The sequence below is a fragment of the Hemicordylus capensis genome, chromosome 9 (assembly GCF_027244095.1).
Source record: "Hemicordylus capensis ecotype Gifberg chromosome 9, rHemCap1.1.pri, whole genome shotgun sequence".
Lineage (NCBI taxonomy): Eukaryota > Metazoa > Chordata > Lepidosauria > Squamata > Cordylidae > Hemicordylus > Hemicordylus capensis.
The window spans coordinates 6,753,236-6,773,174 of record NC_069665.1 but is presented as its reverse complement, the minus strand read 5'-3'; the positions used below and the strand labels follow the sequence as shown (position 1 = coordinate 6,773,174).

General features: G+C 46.2%; 1 protein-coding gene and 1 long non-coding RNA gene across 2 annotated transcripts in view; one reads left to right on the top strand and one right to left on the bottom strand.

Annotated features, from left to right (window-relative positions):
- NECAB2 (N-terminal EF-hand calcium binding protein 2) overlaps positions 1-19,641 on the top strand; it is a 215,989-nt gene extending 196,348 nt beyond the window's left edge. Inside the window, exons 9-13 of the mRNA XM_053271119.1 lie at positions 3,682-3,738; positions 9,809-9,921; positions 11,108-11,185; positions 15,043-15,134; positions 16,477-19,641. Coding sequence (XP_053127094.1) covers positions 3,682-3,738; positions 9,809-9,921; positions 11,108-11,185; positions 15,043-15,134; positions 16,477-16,505 — 369 coding nt within the window. The 3' untranslated portion in view covers positions 16,506-19,641. The remainder of the gene's footprint in view (positions 1-3,681; positions 3,739-9,808; positions 9,922-11,107; positions 11,186-15,042; positions 15,135-16,476) is intronic.
- Positions 9,713-13,827, bottom strand: LOC128334368 (uncharacterized). The gene is made up of 2 exons (XR_008311271.1): positions 12,292-13,827; positions 9,713-11,651 (listed from the first exon to the last, which is right to left on the bottom strand). It is a non-coding gene; the product is annotated as an uncharacterized LOC128334368 (long non-coding RNA).
- Positions 19,642-19,939: the final 298 nt, after the last annotated feature.

Below are 19,939 nucleotides of genomic sequence, written 5' to 3'. Positions count from 1 at the left end.
TGGGGAAAGAGGAAGTTTGGATCTAGCTAGAAGGAAAACCTGATTTATTTTATTTTTTTAAAGTTGGCTGACAGCAAAAGCAGCCTTGAGGAGCTGCAACAGCATGTTGTTGTTTGGAATTTGCTTTTTAAAAAAACATTTTATATCCCGCTCTTCCTCCAAGGAGCCCAGAGCGGTGCACTATATACTTAGGTTTCTCCTCACAACAACCCTGTGAAATAGGTTAGGCTGAGAGAGGAGTGACTGGCCCAGAGTCACCCAGCAAGTAGCATGGCTGAGTGAGGATTTTGAACTCAGGTCTCCCTGGTCCTAGTCCAGCACTCAAACCACTACACCATGCTGGCTGATGCTGATGCTGATGCCTGACACTGGATGTGGTGATGGCCACCTGTCCAGATGGTTTTTAAAGGGGGTTAGACAAATTCATGGAGGATAGGACTATCAATGGCTACTAGCCGTGGTCACTATTTCCATCAGGATCCGAGGGGGCTTGTTGTCCTGGAACAGCAACAACAAGAAGGGGCGGGTTCCTTCTTCCCCCAATTGGGGACTTCCCAGGTACATGCTGCATGGGGCAGTCACCCATTCTTGGGGTGCACAGAAACAGTGCCAGAATATAGCACGGCCAATGATTCTTTCTCTTGTATTGCACCCATGAAGGACTGAACATAGGAAGCTGCCCTCTACCGGGTCAGACGGTTGGTCCATCTCGCTCAGTATTGTCTACACAGACTGGCAGCAGCTTTTCCAAGGTTGCAAGTGGGAGTCTCTCTCAGCCCTATCTGGAGATACTGCCTGGGAGGGAACTTGGAGCCTTCTGCATGCAAGCATTCAGGTGCTCTTCCCAGAGCAGCTCCATCCCCTAAGGGAAATATCTTACAGTGTTCACACGTCTCTCATTCAAATACAAGCCAGGGTGGACCCTGCTTAGCAAAGGGGACGATTCATGCTTCCTACCACAAGACCAGCGGTCCTCCAGTGCACAGTGGTGGGAGAATGTAATGTGTAAAACTGCCCCTGATCCCCAAAGGGCCCTCACATTCTGCACCCTGAAACACACAGACCTATTTGCTCATTGCACCTCAGCCCCCAATAAACAGCTAGTCTCATAAGCTGCACCTCCTCTCTTGAAGACAAATTGCCCGCCTCAGCATTCATTCCCCAGAAGAAAGGGTCTCGGATGGGATTTCCAAATTCCCAGCAGCATCTCTTCATCTCTGGAGTGTTGGAGTTTTGCCCCCATCATAGACTTGGAACTCTCTCCCACTGTATCCTCAAACCAGCGCAGGCTAGTTATTTGCTGGTCGTCCTCAGGGGCTGGTCCTTTGGCCTCACAAATGAGCACCTGCACAGCTCAAATAAAAGCCGGGACTCTGCACTTCTCAGCCGGCGGGGGGCACCAAAGTCAAACTTCGCCTAGGGTGCCAAAAACCCTAGATCCAGCCCTGGTGAGGCAGGATGCTGGTCTGGGTGGCCCTGATCTGGCAGGACTTTTTCATACATACATACATACATACATACATACATACATACATACATACATACATACATACATATTGTGGGGGACTGGGGCTGTGTTGAGATTTGCAAATGCCCATGTGCTTGCCTCCTCCCCATTCTAGGTCACCCCTGCTAACTTGGCAAAGAGGCACCTTTTTAATGTGGTGATTCTCTTTATTTAGCAGGGGGAGAGTAACTGGCCCTATCCACTCCCAGCACAGCATCCCTCTAGTGACTGTTGCTGGTCGTGTATCTTATGTTTCTTTTTAGATTGGGAGCCCTTTGGGGACAGGGAGCCATCTTATTTGTTTATTATTTCTCTGTGTAAACTGCCGTGAGCCATTTTTGGAAGGGCGGTATGGAAATTGTATTATTATTATTTATTTACACAGTCAGACAGGTGTTATTGACTGGTTTGTTTTATCCAGACATCGAGTCCTTCCCAAGGACCTGGGATGCCAGAATTTTATTGTCACTTGTTATAGATATCATCGCAGAATATAGGCTGTTCCCAGTAAAGCTGCTTTTTGTAATTGGTTGGTGGTGATTTCTGTGGCCCCTATGGTGTTGAGGTGCTCTTCAAGGTCTTTTGGAACTGCACCCTATTTTATTATTATTAATTCTTCAACTTATATGTTTGTTACTAAGCAGATGCGACATAAGCGCTGCAATACAGCCACAGGAGGGATGCTGTGCAGGGGATGGATAGGGCCAGTTGCTCTCCCCCTGCTCAAAAAAGAGAATCATCAGTTTAAAGAGGTGCCTCTTTGCCCAGTTAGTAGTTAGGACCAGTGTTCTCTCTATTTTTTTCCCCCCATCTGTGTGCGGAATGAGTTGTGTTCTGGGCAGGAGTATCAAAGCAGTGTGTGCTCACATGCATTCAGAGTGGGACCTTCCTGATCCAGCCTGAGCGGGATCTAAAATCAACTGAGCGGACATTGAAAAAACATGAGCGTGTACACGTGCGCACTCCTTAGAGGGAACACTGGACAATGCTTTGGTATTCTCTCCTCACAATGACCCTGTAAAAAGCTCCACCTGAAACTTTCCCCCCATCAAGAAAATGCCAACCTTCCTCTTTCAAATATTAACACTAGCCCAAGAAATTCATTGGCAGGGGAAAGTGGAGGGCGCTCTCCGTCGGACATCATAATTTCCCTCCTTCCAACTCGCACCACGCAGCCAATGAAGGCATTATCTATCTGGAAGCCACAGGAGAAGTGAGAATCTTTGCAGGAGCCGCTAATGAAGTTATTGATTCGAGTTACGCAGTAGCATGGCACATTCGGCGTCCACGTGTGATGAGAGGAAGCAGAAGTATGGCAAAATTGGAGCGCAGCCCACTGGAAAGCAAGCCAGCTCAACATTCCAGCGAGAAGTGTCACGTCATGGGATCCTTAGCAACAAGTTAAAAATATACCGAAGGCCTTCATGAAAGACTAGTTCATTTTTCTTCTCTGGCTAGCAGCATTTTGAGTTTCCTCAAGGGGAGAGCCCGCCTTTGACTCTCTTCCTGCATCTGTTTTCTTTGTGAAGGGATGGATGGATTAAAATTAGGGCAAAGCAAACAAAGATAAACAAAAAGGTGGGGAAATTGCAGACCTCCATTTCCTTGGTCCTACGGTATCTTAGGAAGATAGGAAGCTGCCTTATACTGAGTCAGACCCTTGGTCTGTCTAGCTTGGTATACTGACTGGCAGCCCCTCTCCAAGGTTTTAGGCAGGGGTCTCTCCCAGCCTTACCTGAAGATCATGCCAAGGATTAAACCTGGGACCTTCTGCATGCAAACAGATATTCTACACAGAGCTGGGACCTTCTTTTTCACTGAGCTATGGGCTCACCCACTAAGAAAATAACTCACAGCAAATACCACTCACATGTAGACACCCACCTAAATTCAAACTATGGCAAACTCTACTTAGCAAAGGGTATAAGCCATGCTCACTATCACAAGACCAGCTCTCCTCCTGAACAGTACTCGATGGAAAATACAGTAAAATCTAACTGTTATGCCTTAGCAAATGTTGAATAAATATTGCATGTGTGAAACATACTTTGTGCTTCTTGTATATTCTGCTTTGTTTTGTTCTACAAGAGTTTCTGATGGGCTCTTTCTCTGCTTAATTTCCCCCACTTTTGTTTACCACCATTTTTAACTTCTATCCGTTTCCTTCTCGACAGACTCTTTGGTTCGACCTGCACCAACGATTGTCAGACAGCGAAAACACAGCCTGTGCGGTGAGTACTTGCACCTAGACTGTACTAGATTTGCATATGCAAATAGACGAAACAGGGAAGGGCATCTTTTTCCTGCATTCATCTCAGCCTCCATCTGCTGCAAATGTGACTCGAAAGGTCATCTCTGCTTTGTGTCAGCCAGGAGGAGAGCTTAATGAGTGTCCCCCTCCAGTGGGTTCCTAGGTTGTTTGTCACACGCTGTCCCCACTTTATCCACATGAAACGTTGCCTCAGCCAGATGGTCATTGAGCGGTTCCCTTAAAAAAGGAAGAACTTCCTGAGGAGCTGGAGGGGAGGCTGCTCCTTCATCCTTACATCCAGGGTCAAATCCTGCCTGCCCAGAGACTAGAGAGAGAGAGAGATGGCCCACTTGCCCATCCATGGCACAAGGATGGACTTCTAATGTGGAGCATAGCTGTATTTTGTTTGTTTATTTAATTTATATACCGCCCTTCCAAAAATGGTTTACAACAAAATAAAAGCCATTAAAATCAATTAACAATTAAAATCCAAACTAAATCAATGAAACAATTAAAATCATTTAAACGTGGTTTTATAATAAGCTTATAACAAACATGCTTTTATTATAAGCTTTTTATAATTTTCAGTTTTTAGCTTTTAAAACAAGATTAATTTGAACCTAATAATGATTGTGGTTTTTAATCTGACAACCTTTTTTTGTTTAATTTAGTTAATATTATTACTTTTATTGTATCTTGTGTCTGTCTTCTTGTTGTGAGCTGCCCCAAGCAGGAGGGCACTGGAGGGGTGGGGTGTCAATAGTTTAAATAAATAAACATTTAAATCATTTAAAACCAACATTAAAATTTAAAACCATAGATCGAATTCAAAGTGTGGGTGAATAAATGTGTCTTTGGCACCTTTTAAAAAGTGTCCAGAGATGGAGAGGCTCTTATTTCAACAGAGTGTGCATTCCAAAGTCCAGGAGCAGCAATGGAGAAGCTCTGTACCCAAGTAGCTGCCAAATGGGTTGGTGGCAGCCGCAGGCAAACCTCTCTGGATGATCTTAACAGGCAGTGGGGCTCATGGCGAAGAAGACATTCTCTTAATGCAGACATTACGTAATGCAGACATTATGCTGGGATGAGCGAACTACAGATGTCTGTAGTACATCAGTGTTCCCTGTAATCAGGATTCTTAGATGTTGCTGACTACAACTCCCATAATCCCCAGCCAAAGGCCATTGCAGCGGAGAGTGATGGGAACGGTGGTCAACAGCTTCTGGAAATCCCTGTTACAGGGAACACTGAGGTATACTCATACATATTTGTGTGTGTGTGAATGACCATGATTGTGTTCATTTTAATATAAGATGGCACATGGGTGTGTGTGTGCTGGACAACTGCAGAGAACCATTTCAGTTTCTAGAAATCAAGGAAGTTTAGTAGAATTCAGCTCAAACTCAGCAATGCTGAACTGGATTGTATATCGCAAAAATTTACATTTTTTTTTTTTTAAGCAGAGAGTATAATAATCACTAGTCTGTATGGGAAGTGGTTTTCTTTTTTCCCCTTCTCCTTTCTTTTCTCTGGGCCTGTCAGAGAAGAAAAGCTTGGTGTAGAAGTATCCCAGTCATGAGGTTGACAGGCTGGGTCCTGCTTAGCTCTGCCGTGCAGACCAAGGCAAATAAGGTGATGTTTGTCACACACTTGATTAAGTCTTGAACACACACAAAAGCCTGAGAACTTGGGCTTTGCCTGCCACGGGCTCTACACTTGTTCCTCATGGCAGAGCTCAGGTGCATTTGAAAATATTAGCCTTGAGGTTGTGCTCTTGCTGTCATCTCTGCGCTGTTGCATGAAGGATGCAAGCTAGAAAAGACCAGGGCTGTGAATTAACCCCAGAGTTGCTGACAAGGGGATACATTCCTGCTAACTTTTGAAACTCCAGAGACAAGTCCCTGTCCCTTCACGGTGTCCCAGAGCATGGTCTAAAGCAGGCCTGATCAACTTTGCCCCCCCCCCAGCTGTTTTTGGACTACAACTCCCATAATCCCCAGTCACAGTGGCCAGTAGCCAGGGATTATGGGAATTGTAGGCCAACATCTGCAGGAGGGCTGAAGTTGAGCAGGCCTGGAAGGCACACATAATAGCCCCATGGGTGTGCTGCCTGCAGACACAGAATAATGTTTCAAGTTACCAATGTTTAATGCTGAGCTGGAGATCAAAGTATTATACAGTACTCTTATAAATTCTAAAATAGGGTCTTTCCAAATGGCAATAAACGGTGGGATTTCAAGCTTTCATGCAAGTGCCAAGCATGATCTCACTCCCCCATACGTATGCAGCTGCAAGCTTCCACACTCCTTCCTAGTACAATCATATCTTCCGTATTCATGCCAAGCAGGGACCTTGCATGGTTTTTGTGCTCCTACTTGCTGCCCAGCTCTTACGTTAATAACAATAACAATAATAATAATAATAATAATTTGATTTCTATACCGCCCTTCCAAAAATGGCTCAGGGTGGTTTACAAAGAGAAACAACAAACAAATAAGTAGTAGTGTGCACGGATCGGTTCGGAGGCCATTCTACTGGCCTCCGAACCGGTCCGGACAAGGGGTGGTTTTAGTTCGGGAGGGTTAGGGTGGGGGGGTCCATTAAGGGCGGGGGGGGGGCTTTACTCACCCCTCCCGCGCTTTGCTGCTTCGGCGCCATAATTACTTTAAAAAATGCGCCGCAGTATCATTTGCCGCTCCGGGGCTCCTTCTTGACTGCAAAATCGGGCGGCAGGATACTTCCCTGCCGCCCCCAAAGCCCCCTCAAGCCATTTGAGCGCTTTAAATCTCGCCCCGGACCGAGTGCTAAAGCGCTCGGGCGGGCGGCGGGGAGATGTCCGTCCGTCCGCCCGCCCCCTTCCCTGCCTTCTGCGAAGTGTCTGCGCACGCGCGCGCAGAAGGCTCCCTGCACTTCGCAGAAGGCAGGGAAGGGGGCGGGCGGACGGACGGACATCTCCCCGCCGCCCGCCCGAGCGCTTTAGCACTCGGTCCGGGGCGAGATTTAAAGCGCTCAAATGGCTTGAGGGGGCTTTGGGGGCGGCAGGGAAGTATCCTGCCGCCCGATTTTGCAGTCAAGAAGGAGCCCCGGAGCGGCAAATGATACTGCGGCGCATTTTTTAAAGTAATTATGGCGCCGAAGCAGCAAAGCGCGGGAGGGGTGAGTAAAGCCCCCCCTGCCCTTAATGGACCCCCCCACCCCAGTGCCGAGCCGCAGGTCCGCGGTCCGGTGCACACCCCTACAAATAAGATGGCTCCCTGTCCCCATAGGGCTCACATTCTAAAAAGAAACATAAGACACACACCAGCAACAGTCACTGGAAGTACTGTGCTGGGGGTGGATGGGGCCAGTTACTCTCCCCCTGCTAAATAAAGAGAATCGCCACGGTAAAAGGTGCCTCTTTGCCCAGTTAGCAGGGGATCTGAGAACCCACTCCTTTCCCCAGTCATCACAGAAGTCGTAATGCAACAAGGTGGGTTCTTTTCACAATGCAAGAGTTGGCCAGCAGGTGGCGCTGCAAAAAGCATGCAAGGTCCCTGCTCAGTGTAAGTACAGAAGGTAAAAGCGTGGTGGGAAGTATTTCAGAAACTTGCCGCAGCATGTGTATGGGGCGTGAGATCATGCTTGGAATCTGCATGAAAGCTGTGAACACTCTGCAGTTTATTGCCATCTGGAAACCCATGCACACTTCCTGTTCAGATTTCTGGTAGGGAAATTAATTATAGTGGTAAACTTTGCTAAACCTGGGCTGTTATATATCGGGAGGCCTCCATGGGGTAGTGGATGCTTATTATTTCCCAAAATTATTTCCCAGTCCCCTAACCACCAGACTGGAACTTTACAACAAAGTGTCGGACAATACAGTCATAGAATATTATGGGCCTATAGCTTGAAGTAATTCTTTTTAAAGGCCTCCGTTGTTTAAGGAAGCCTCACTTTCTCATTCCTCTACCCCAAAACAAGCAGCAGAAGCAGGTGCAGCCAGATAGAGAGGTACCCTACCTCTCAGGAGCCAGACCAACACCTCAGCTTCCTTCCTGGCCAGGAACTGGGCTGGGATAGCCCCATTCACATGTTATGTTCAAAACTTGTACACTGTACATAGGTCCAGTTATTTACATATTATATTGAACACAGGTACCGCAGTACACAGATGTTTCCTATTTGTCCCCTGCAAACTGAGCAAAGAGGCACCTTTTTAAAGTGGTGATTCTCTGTATTTAGCAGGGGGAGAGCAACTGGCCCTATCCACCTCCAGCACAGTACCTCCAGTGACTGTTGCTGGTGTCTATCTCATGCTTCTTTTTAGATAGTGAGCCCTTTGGGGACAGGGAGCCATTTTATTTTTTTTTTATCATAAACTGCTTTGAGATTTGTTGTTAAAAAGCGGTATATAAATATTTGTCGTATCTGTAGCATGCATTTGAGGGCTTTTATACAGGTTCGATTTCTAAGTGAAACAGGTACAGTCATTCACACAGAAGTTTGTGCGAGTGTACAGGCATCTGTACATCCAAAAAAGGCAGTATTTTCCAGGAGGAATATGGCCCATTTTTTGAATAAGTTTTAAAATGTCAAGCAAGCTTGCTTAACAAGCTAAATAAACAAAGAGCATTAATTACCTTACCTCTGAACATAGTTAATGTATAGAAAAAATCCTCACCATTCTTTAAAGGTAAGGTGTTCCATCAAGGTAAGGTGTTCCATCAAGTCAGTTTAGACTCGTGGCACCCACAGGGTCCTGTGGTTTTCTTTGGTAGAATACAGGAGGGGTTTACCATTGCCTCCTCCCGCACAGTGTGAGATTATGCTTTCCAGCATCTTCCTATATCGCTGCTGCCCACGGGGATTCGAACCGGCAGCCTTCTTCTTGTTAGTCAAGCATTTCCCCGCTGTGCCACTTAAGGTAACCACTCCTTTATTCCCCACAAACTCATTGTTCCGGAGCTGCCCCTAATTAAACAGCTGGATTTGAAGCCTCCTCAGGGTTCCCTCGCCCCCTGGGACAGAAACACACAGAGGGCGACTTAAGAACTGTCCCTTTCTCTGCCTTACCTCTCCTCCACCCCAGGAGTATCTTACGGCCCTGACTTGTATCCCATATTAACCGATCCATCATATTGCTAACGGATGTGCTTTGAAGCTGTATTTATTGCCCTCAAAGCACATTGCCGGTACTGCTGTTTGCTTTCAGATGCAAGCAAGGTTAAGCTGGGAGATTGCTTTTCTAATCAGATCCTGTCACTTGTGATTAAAAAGCAACTGGAGTATGAAGAACGGGGCCTTAAAATAACTCGCCTTCTCTCTGCAGAAGTGTTTCTTTTCCCATTGTCTCACAGCTGGGGAAAAGTGTTTGGGGCTCATCCATGAAGGCTCAGACTCCATCCACCTTTGTGAGGAAGATGGAAAAGAGATCTCTCTTAAAACAAAATGCTGGCGATTAGGCATGGAGTAGAGAGAGTGGAGAGAGAGAGAGAGAGAGAGAGAGAGAATCTCTCTCTCTCTCTCTCTCTCTCTCTCAACACTAGAACCAGGGGTCATCCCATGAAAGTGAAAGGCCAGACAATTTTAGGATACAACAAATGGAAGTACTGTTTCAGACTGCACATAATCAATCTATGGAATTCTCTGCCATGGGCTGTGGTGATGGTCACTAGCTTGGATTTAAAAGGGATTTAGACAAATTCATGGACTAGTCTATCAATGGCTACTAGTCTGGTGGCTATAGACCACCACCAGCCTGAGAGGCAAGATGCCTCGAAATCCCAGGTGCAAGGGAGCAACAGCAGAAGAGAGGGCATGACAAATCATGCTTGCTACCTCAAGACCAGCCCATAGATGTATCCAACCAAATGTCTGATCAGTCTTCTTGGCATACGGAAACCCCACAAGAGTGGCATGGGGAGGCATGTGCAACCTAACAGCCCAATGGACACTGGTATTTACGGCAGTGGTAGTGGCATTTTTACTAGTTCGTTTTTTAATTAAAAAACAAAACAAAACCTGTCCATGTCAAGGTTTAGCTACATTCTCTTCTCTTTTGTTTTCTTCAGTATCTTCTTTTGGTACGGAATGAGATGACTGTTTCCCAGAAGCACCTGGGGGAGTTTTGTGGCTCACTTAAACAGTACTTGAAGAATGTGGCAGGAGAACAGGACTGCTTCCAGTAAGTGGGACTTCGGTTTTTCTTCTGCAGGGGGGGGCGGAGGGGCAGAAAGTTTTCAGAACCTCATTTTTTAGGGCATCCTTTGGAATCATCCTGCTGGAACTGGATTGTTGCCTAACATATAGAAACAACCACAGCTACAAACAATGGCATACATAGGAAAACTCGCCATAGGTGCATGTTTCCTGACAGCAACTCATTTTGGTACTTTTTCAAACATATACCTTTATTCAGGAGCATAGCGAGGTTGGAGGGGGCCCAGAGACAAGATTTTAAAATGCCCCCCCCACTGAAACTCAGCTCATGAAGTAAAGAAATCTTAAATGAGTGGTAAGCATAGTAAAGCTGTGCCACAACAGCACATCATCCAAAATTATTTTTTTTAAGGTTTTGTAAATTGTGGAGGATGCAAGTCATTTGACGGTACTAGAGAAAGACCTGCTGTTCTGGTAGCTCCAGGTCTTAACACCCACATCAATTTTGGAGGATGAATACAACTGAAGGAAGCCAGGGTGGGTGCGCGGCTTGGGGAGTCAGTCATGTGACTTGCCTCTGGGGGGGGCCTCCTCTTGCTCACAAGAGAGGTGGTAGATGCATTTTGCCTATGGGTATCATTTGGCATCATCACCACACAGGTTCCTAGGTTACAGTCCAGCTCGTGCTTTTCCAGTTTTTTTCTAGTTTGGTTTTCCCTCATTCAGCAGTGTGCACGATTTCTTTTTGCTTTTTCTGCCTCGTTGTGCGTGCACCCCGTTTGTTTTTCTGCATATGTAAACAAGAGCAACTTTGTTCAATCTCGCACATTAGGCTAGGATTGCACCAGATTTCACATACCCCCTACTTTTCTTGAGCTTCCAGTTCTACAGTGGACTGTGGAGGCAAAAATTGTTCAGGTGCATCTCCGGCAAGGGATAGGAGATACCACACCTATCTAATTTACACCTTCCCCCCCAATGCCATCTGCTCTATTACATGTTCAGGCAGAAATTCAAGGGGCATAGCATCCATAATCAGTTGCTACAGATGCATCTGGTGTCTGAAGTATAAGGCAGCTTCCTATGTAGGACAAAGAGCCCTCCTGATACAGCCTGATGGAAGATCATGCCCATGCCCATGTACAATCCCTTCTGTTCTCAACAACTGTTTTTGCTTTTGACCATTGCCCACTTGCTTCTCTTTCTTGCAGCGTAACTGCGGTGAGGCTTCCGGATGGAGTCACATTCATTGTCTATGAGTTCTGGGAGACCGAGGAGGACTGGAAGAGGTAAGGAGAGCTGGTCTTGTTGTGCACCAGCAAGCACAAATTGTCCCCTTCACTAAGCAGGGTCTGCCCGTGTTTGCATTTGAATGGGAGACAACATGAGAACACTGTAAGAGATTCCCCTTAAGGGATGGGGCTGTAGCGCAGTGGAAGAGCATCTTCATGTTTGCATGCAGAAGGCTCCAAGTTCCCTCCCTGGCATCTCCCGATAGGGCTGAGGGAGACTCCTGCCTGCAACCTGGGAGAAGCTGCTGCCAGTCTGAGTAGGCAATGCTGAGCTAGATGGACCAAGAGTCGGACTTGGTAGAAGGCAGCTTCCTAGGCATCGTTGTGAAGGGCAACCTGGCCTCAGTCCGGACCTACAAGCCATGCCATGGTGGCTAGCTGAAGTTGGCTCTCATGCAGATGCTCCAGTCTGTAGCTGTTCGCCACGTGGTCTGAGTCAGCTGTTCCCTATGGCACCACAAACCTTTTGAGGGGGTGGAAGGGAAAAGAAGTTAGCCTTGCTGATATTTGCCAACTGTTAGATATACTGGGGTGAATGTGAGCAACATCAGGGAAGGAAAAGCAAGCCCTTCATTTTTTTACAAAACCTGATTATTTTCCAGTTTAAATAAATGTTAGAATATCTCACTAATATAGTCACAGCATAAGCTGCATCATTTTTTATACTCTCACATATACATGTTCAGCATAGTGAATATCAGAAAGGATTTAAGAACCAATTTCTCCTCGCCACAGACCAAACATCCGTTTTAACCATTCTGGTCTGGTGAACCTAGATTTAGATCTCTCTCTCAAGTTTAGCAGTAAATGTTCATACTTTTAATTAAAAGCAAGAGATGAAGGGCCAAGCCTAAGACATTTTGGCATCTGAACTAGGGTGCCAAATGCTGTCCTGCCCCAACCCCCATTTAGATTCATTCCTTGCAGGAAGTAAGATCCACAGTTCAAGCATTTAAATGTTCTGGTAGGTACACCCATCATTCGACTTGGCAGGAGGACATCCGGCTCAACATAGCTGAGGGAGCCGCTGCAAGTTCGCTCCTTGAAAAAGAAAGCAAAGCCACATCTCTCCCTGCGCTTAGATCCTGTGCCAAAAATCTCACCTGGAAGATGGCTCACTGGAGAGCCTTCCATCTGCACACTTCTTCCGCCATCTGTTGCGCTGGGCACCCTCTGCTCCTTTAGGCCCTTGGCCTTGTGCCCGGCCGCTCAGCAGAGCTTCCCACCTGAGCACAGGGCCTGTTCTGAAGATATGCCGACGCAGCTCTCCTCGATGGAGAACTGCAGAAGTCCTGCTCTATGAGCCGTCTTACAACACTCTACGGGCATCAAGTGCAGCTGTTGGAGGAGCAGGCCGTTGAAGAGAAGGCAGCAGAGGGCATAGTGCAGAGTTATGAACAAGACCCAACATTTTAAAAACAGGGGCCAAGAACAACAGTTTATTAGTTTATTATAATTGTATATTGCCCCAAACTCACATCGCTAGGTAGTTTACCACATAAAAGTTGCAATGTCAGCACAGTTTAACACAAATGCAAGGCTCTACAAATCTAACTGAATTTTATATTTAACCAAACAAAAATGGTAAACACAAAGAATTTCAGTGAACAGAGTGTACAAGTTTTGCTAAATCATGCCCATTTTTCTTCATGGTATTCCTGTTTTTGTGGCAGAAGCAAAGCAATGCACTTGTATGCTTCACAAAGTGTTTTTCTGTCAGTTTAAAGATGGGAGCAACTATCATAGCTGGGTTTCTGTCCAATAATATTCAACTAGTAGGTGATTAGGCAAGGTCATTTTGCATAGTTCGTATATCAGTACAATCTATGCAAAATGACTTTAAATATAGGTAATCAGGTGGGTTGTTGTTTTTTTAATTAATGTGCTTGCAAAAAGGAAGTAAAAGAACTGTTTGAAATTTGTACGATTGAACTTCAAACATGTTTCATTTTATTCAGTAATGGCTATATATGGTAAATGTGAATCTGAGAAAGATCTGCTGCTTTGGGGCATGATGTGGTTTGGGAATTACTGATCTGATTGAGTAGTGAACATCTGTTGAGAACAATGACAGTTAAAATCTGCTTGTTATCTTGAGGATTTCGTCTAAAAAAGAATACAAGCAAATTATATTTCAACCTTCCCGCCCACACCCCTGTTTCTAAGGTGTGCACACTCAGACATTTTCTGATGTCCACTCAGTTAATTTTATATCCCGCTCAGGTCAAATCAGGAAAAGTCTCATTCTAAATGCAGGTGCGCACACACTACCTTGTTACTGCTGCTCAGAACAAAACTTATTCTGCACATGAAAAAAATTAGAGAAAACATTCCTCCCCACCCCAGCATATTCTAGTGTAAATAGTCGTGCATTCAGCTAATTTCAGTGGCAGGATTGTTCATGCAAAATCTGGTAGCTGTAGATCATTAGGAAGTATTACTGCATGGTCCACCAATTATCCAACATATATAATGGATTGTTTAAATATAACCTACACAGTGGATGCCATCCAACTTTGAGTTAAGTGTTGGGAGTCCAAGGGTCTTCCTTCAAATGAGATTTTTATTGCCAGAGAATTCAGTTTTGGAATTCAAGTTTGGAATGCAAGAATGTCACATTGTGTATGCTTGCGTCTGTGTTTTACATATGAAATGTTAAGCCCCCCCCCCCCCACCCGCATATGCTCAGTCACTCGGCCCTGGTCTTATTACGTTCTCACGCAAACCCAGTAAAGCGCATGAGTGCTGCATCCTGAGACTGCTGTGGAGTCAGAGCACAGCCTCAAAACTGTTAAGAGCAGCAGCTAGGTACTTGCACCATTTCTCTCCCCCCCGCCCCCACCCATTGTCACACATGGGAAAGACTGTGTGAGCCCACCTAGCACAACTCCCCATTCATAACAGCATCGGGCTGCATCCTGTCTGCACAGCAGCCCCAGGCACAGCCCTGTGGAGCTGTCATGCTGCACAGCGTGCTGGCGATCATCAGTATTAGTAGGGCGTATTCCCCAGCTGCCCCAATGCCTTTGCACTTGCAGGCAAGAAGACTGGAAGATTAAAATTCAGGGAGTAGCTTTGTTATGGTCAATGAGCAGCTATAAACATGTTACATCAAGTGCAAGAACCATACAGAGATGGCCCCACTTTGTATAGAGTGTCTTCTTGTCCAACTAGTAAGTCAGTCCACTGACTCTAAAGTGTGTGCTGTCAAGTCAGTTTCGACTCCTGGCGCCCCCAGAGCCCTGTGGTTGTCCTTGGTAGAACAGAGGAGGGGTTGACCATTGCCATCTCCCATGCAGTATGAGATTCAGCAACTTTCAGCATCTTCCTATATCACTGATCCCCGATATAAGTACCAGCAGGGATTCAAACTGGCAACCTTCTGCTTGTTAGTCAAGCACTTGCCTGCTGCACCACTTAAGGTGACGCCACTAACTCTAGAGCAGATCAAATTCAATTTTGTTTAAAGAAGTGCAGAGTAGGACCTGAAGGGGCCACACTGGTTTCTGAAATGCACTGGAAAATTTGAAGACTAACTTATTAAAGCAATCTAAACTCCCCTAATAACTGAGCAAAGAGACACCTTTTTAAAGTGGTGGTTCTCTTTATTTAGCAGGGGGAGAACAACTGGCCCTATCCACCCCCCAGCACAGCATCCCTGCAGTGGCTGTTGCTGGTGTCTCTCTTGTGCTTCTTTTTTAGACTGTGAGCCCTTTGGGGACAGGGAGCCATTTAATTTATTTTTATTTCTCTATGTGAATTGCTTTGGGGACTTCTGTTGAAAAGTGGTTTATAAATATTAGTCGTATCTTTCTCCCATAGCATGATCCACTCTCCTCCTCTTTCTTCCACAGGCACTTGCAGAGTCCGGCTTGCAAGAGCTTCCGGCATGTGAAAGTGGACACGCTGACTCAGCCGGAAGCCGTCTCCACTGTGTCAGTGCCAGGTATAAATCCAGGGCATGCACTGGGGGCATGAGTGTACTGCAGATCAGGGTTCCCAACCGGTGGTCCTGCAGATGCTGCTGAACTCCCATCACCCCCTGCCACAATAAATTGTAACTGCGGATGATGGGAGTTGTAGTTCAGCAACATCTGGAGGCCCCCAGGTTGGGCACTCTTGCTCACTGTGGCAAGCATTGCATAGGAGTTTGTTCATGGCCATGTACTGAAGCAGTTCCAGAGAAAGTGAACTGTCAGTTGCTATGCGGTCTGGTTTCATCAACCCCCGCTTCCTTCATATTTCAGAAACTGCCTTGCCTCCATTTTTCCTGCTAAAGTTTATTTAGCATTCTTGTCCTTATTGGGGTAGATTACAAAAAGCAGAACAGAATCAGATGTCACTGAATTAAATGAAAGTGTCCCACTCTTTCCCAGCTGAACTCCAGGCTCAGGGAGCCCATAAAGAGATGATCTAACTGGCCAAAGGCAAGCTCTCTTATGCCTGGGTTCCTCCTACAAGCTGACGGGATAAAAGAGGCAGTCGGCCACTGCCTTGAGTGAGCAAGCAGACTGCCATGTTAGATTCCACATTTTAATTGTCTCTCACGCATATACACACTTTGTCTTCAATAAACAGCTGCAGAGATGGGATGGGAAAAATAAAAATCCAGGGGTTAGTTGATGGGCAGAAAAATTACTCACACTTCTCAGGGTTTATCCAGAATGTGATACATTCCAATTTCAGCCCAAATTATGAGAAATCCACACATGGACAAGGAGATTGTGCAATATTCTTAGTGGCACCTGCTGGGAATCAGTGGCAATCCATGAATAAACTGCCTTTTAAAACTCCTTTCGTTCTACCTTGGGGGAGGGGGGAAGCGAACAGTTCAGGTAAGAACTGATCCACCTACCTTCTATGCGGCCACCATCTTGGATAAGGGCACATGATATCACAAACAATGTCATGCAGTTACCCCTGTGTGGCACAACATCACACCAAATTTGGTGCAAATCGATGCAAGCAATATGAAGTTGTTAGGGGAGAGACATGGATGGACATACACAGAATGCAAGGCGATCGCATAAAGGTACTTTCCATATGGAAATTAGACTAAAAACTAATTCATTTATGGATTGGTCCCGATTGCCAGCAGATGGTGCTGGCAATCCACACATAAGACTATTATTCCACATCCTTGTGCATCGTGTGGATTTCTCATTTTCTCTATCATCGTGGAACACACCACTTCCTGGAAGAGCCTTTGCTCTTCCCTCCTTGGGGTGGAGAAGGACCACACACACACACACACACACTACCGCTTCTTCCTTTTCTTTTCCCGGCAGCTGCCTGGTGCACCCTCAACAGAGACTGACCAGCAGAAGATGGGACAGCGGAGTGAAGGCCACTCTCTCCTCCAGACGCGCTCAGTCCTTTCTGTGGTTTGCAGAGAACAAAACTCCTGTCTTTTCTAACCACTTTGTTACAGGTGTTGTCTTTTTGAACACATTTCTCTCCAGAAGTGTGATCTGCTTGCTCTTTGAAGTGAAGGAACACAATCGATCAGAACCAAACCTCTAGCACAACCTCCTGCTGGTCCTACCAGAAACACAAGCCCTATCTGCACATTTGGTTGAGGCTCATCGGCGTGTACAGTTTTCCATACCTTATTATGCTGAACCGAGGGACAGCAGCCCCAATCTGTGCCATGCCTTTGCGCCCAGTTCCACTTTTAAGACGAACAACACGGGTAGAGTCATCCACACCAACATATGTGCGAGTGCATGCAATATAACGCCTGGATAGGCCTACAGTCCCACTGTAGTACTGCAGACAGAGCCCAAGCAAAACAAAGGGACGATTCTGGGGTTCCTGTTGGGTCAGTTATCGAGCTCAGGGCCTAGTGCAATACTGAGCAGGTTTGCTGCCATGAGTTGTACGAGTTGTTCCTTTACTTCTGTGGGTAAAGGGAAAGGTGCCCCAAGTGGAGTTGTGTGTTACATTTTCAGATTGGGTGGGGGGCAAGAGGTACCTTTAAAAAACTATTACCTGCGACACTGCTGGGACCTACAAGCCACCGCAAGCACCAGCACCAGCACTCACCTGGCCTCTGTGCATGCGCAGACCATTTGCGTGGTCAGGCAACACCATATTGGCCACAGAAATGGCCTCCATGCATGCACAGAGGCTAGGGGAGAGCTGGCGCCACAGCTGCTGCTCACGGTGACTTGCAAGTGCCAGCAGTAACAACCACTATATACCACTTTTCAACAAAAGTTTCCAAAGCAGTTTACACAGAGAAACAACAAATAAATAAGATGGCTCCCTGTCCCCAAAGGGCTCCCAATCTAAAAAGGAACATAAGATAGGCAGTCACTGGAGGTACTCTGCTGGGGACGGATAGGGCCAGTTACTCTCCCCCTGCTAAATAAAGAGGCTCACCACGTTCAAAAGTGCATCTTTGGCCAGTCAGTAGGGGTATCACAGGTAATGACCCTTTTCAAGGTACCTCTCGCTGCCCCTTAGCCCGCACTGCCCTCTACTGTTCAAATTAAATGCCCCGTCATGGCAACTAAAGCTTAAAGAAAAGCACTTTCCCCCGTATCAAGCATGGACTCCTCCCTGAGCAATCTGAGGGGAAAAGCCATGCCTACTGGAGTGTGCCTATGTGCAGACTTCACACCCATTTCCGCACATGGGGCTCACCCAGCACCAGCCACACAACCTACCCACTTTCTTTTCTACCAAGAGACTTGCGTTTTGGACAGTCCTACAGACAGATTAAATAAATAAATAATATATACTCACTCTTTAAAGAGCTGCAGACCAGAGAGGTAAAGATGGCACTTGTGGTTTTATCGAGCAGGAAAGAGTGGGAGATTGCCAATCCCAGGGTGAAACATCACACTAAGCGAAATAAATTCTCCCCCCTCCAAATGTGGGAACTGTTGTTCCATGAGAGGGTAAGAGACCCTCTAACCATTCTCAGCAGTTTCGCCCCACCAGAGTTCCCAAGATGGTTTTAAGAAGCTAGGACACTTCAATTGGCCTAAGAACTCTTGCATGTTGACAATAGCTATGCACTTTTTGCACATTTGCTCCCAACCCTAGCTCCACATCCAGGCTTGTGGGGGCGGGGGGTTGTTGTTGCTTGTTTAAAAATCATTTCCCCACACCTTCTGGCCAGCCAAAAGCTCTATAACATAGGCTCATCCATGGCTGGATAGAACCTCCATGTTCAGAGAGAGGAAGCTTCTGGATACCAGTTGGGGGGCAGCAGCAAGAGAAGACCATGGCCTTTGGGCCCCACTTGAAGGCTTCGTGGAAGGACCAGATCTAGTCCTGAGCAGCAGGCCCAGTCACCACTGGTAGCATAGACGCCCACCGAAGTCTCCTCACAAAGCAGCAAGTGTATCTCCCCCCGCTCCCCAGAGCACCTTTATACTCAGAGTTGGCACAGAACTGTTCACCCACAAGCAGCAGCTGCGAAATGCTGCAGGGAGAGGAGAGGAGAACAACAACATTTTCCTCTGCCAGGAAAATAACTGTATAAAGATGCCATTACAGTAGCTGGCAGTTGCACAGGATACCAATACCTCAAGGGGTGGAGAAGACCCCAGCATCTCTCTTTTGTACCATTAACTGCCATAGCAGCCTCCAAATTATCCTGGCAATTGTAGGTCAGTGAGTGATGATATAGGGCAGGGTTTCTCGAACTTGGGTTCCCAGCTGTAACAACTCCAAGCCACAATGGCCTGGGGACCCAGCTTTGAGTGCCCCCTTGAGGATTTCACCGCCACCACCTGCCCCCTGAGTTCCAGGAATTTGCCAAAACCATTAGTGTAGATCAGATCTGCACATCTTTAGCCCTCCAAATGGGGGACTACAGCTCCCATCAACCCCAGCCAGTGGCCAGGTCAAGGATTATGGGATTTGTAATCCTGCCAACTGGAGGGCTGAAGTTGTGCAGCCTTGGTGCAGATAACACCATGGTTAGCAATCGTCATGGGCACAGGGTAAGTATGCCCACTGAACTCCTCATTTCAAATTATTTTCCTCCAGTACCTCTCTTCCCCACCACCCTTTTGGTTCTTCTCCGTTTCCTTCACTTGAACGCCAGTGCATGAATTAAAAAAAAAACTTAAGCCTTGATGTACTTAGAAATGCCTTTTTTTGCTGTAGGAAGTAGCACTGTTACTTTACCAAGTTCTGTGCATTTTCTTTCTTAGATTTCTTTTTTTCTAAACTGGGACAGAAGCAGCCAAACGCAAAACAAAAACCTCTTTCTTCAGGAAGCTGGCTTGCTTCTCTTCACTTTTGACTGTAACCTTTGATAGTTTACCTGTACTGTTTTAGAAACAAGATTACCTAGCTCGACAGCGTAGCACTCTGCAGGACGTCCGTATTAGCCAACATGTAAGCAATTAAGAAACAAAAGAGGAAAATATGCTACTGTATAATTATGACTAAGTGCGAATAACCAAATAAAATTTAAAAAAACAGAAAACTGACCTTGTGTCAAGAGCTGCTCTTCCATTTGTTCTCACCTGTATTCAGACTATGAGTTACCACAAGCTGTGGATTTTGGAAAGCATGAAAGGCAGGTGGTTCACAATTCACCAGAAAGTTTAGTAAATACTCGTTAGCAGGGCTGGTCTTAGGGGTGGATGAGGCGGGCAGTTGCCCAGGTGGCCTATCTGAAGAGGGCACCAAGATAGATTTGGCGAATCGTCCTTTAATCCATTGTACTGTCTACAGTGAGATTAAAGTGGTGAGTTAGAAAAGTTTTCTCTGGGTGAGTTCAGATGA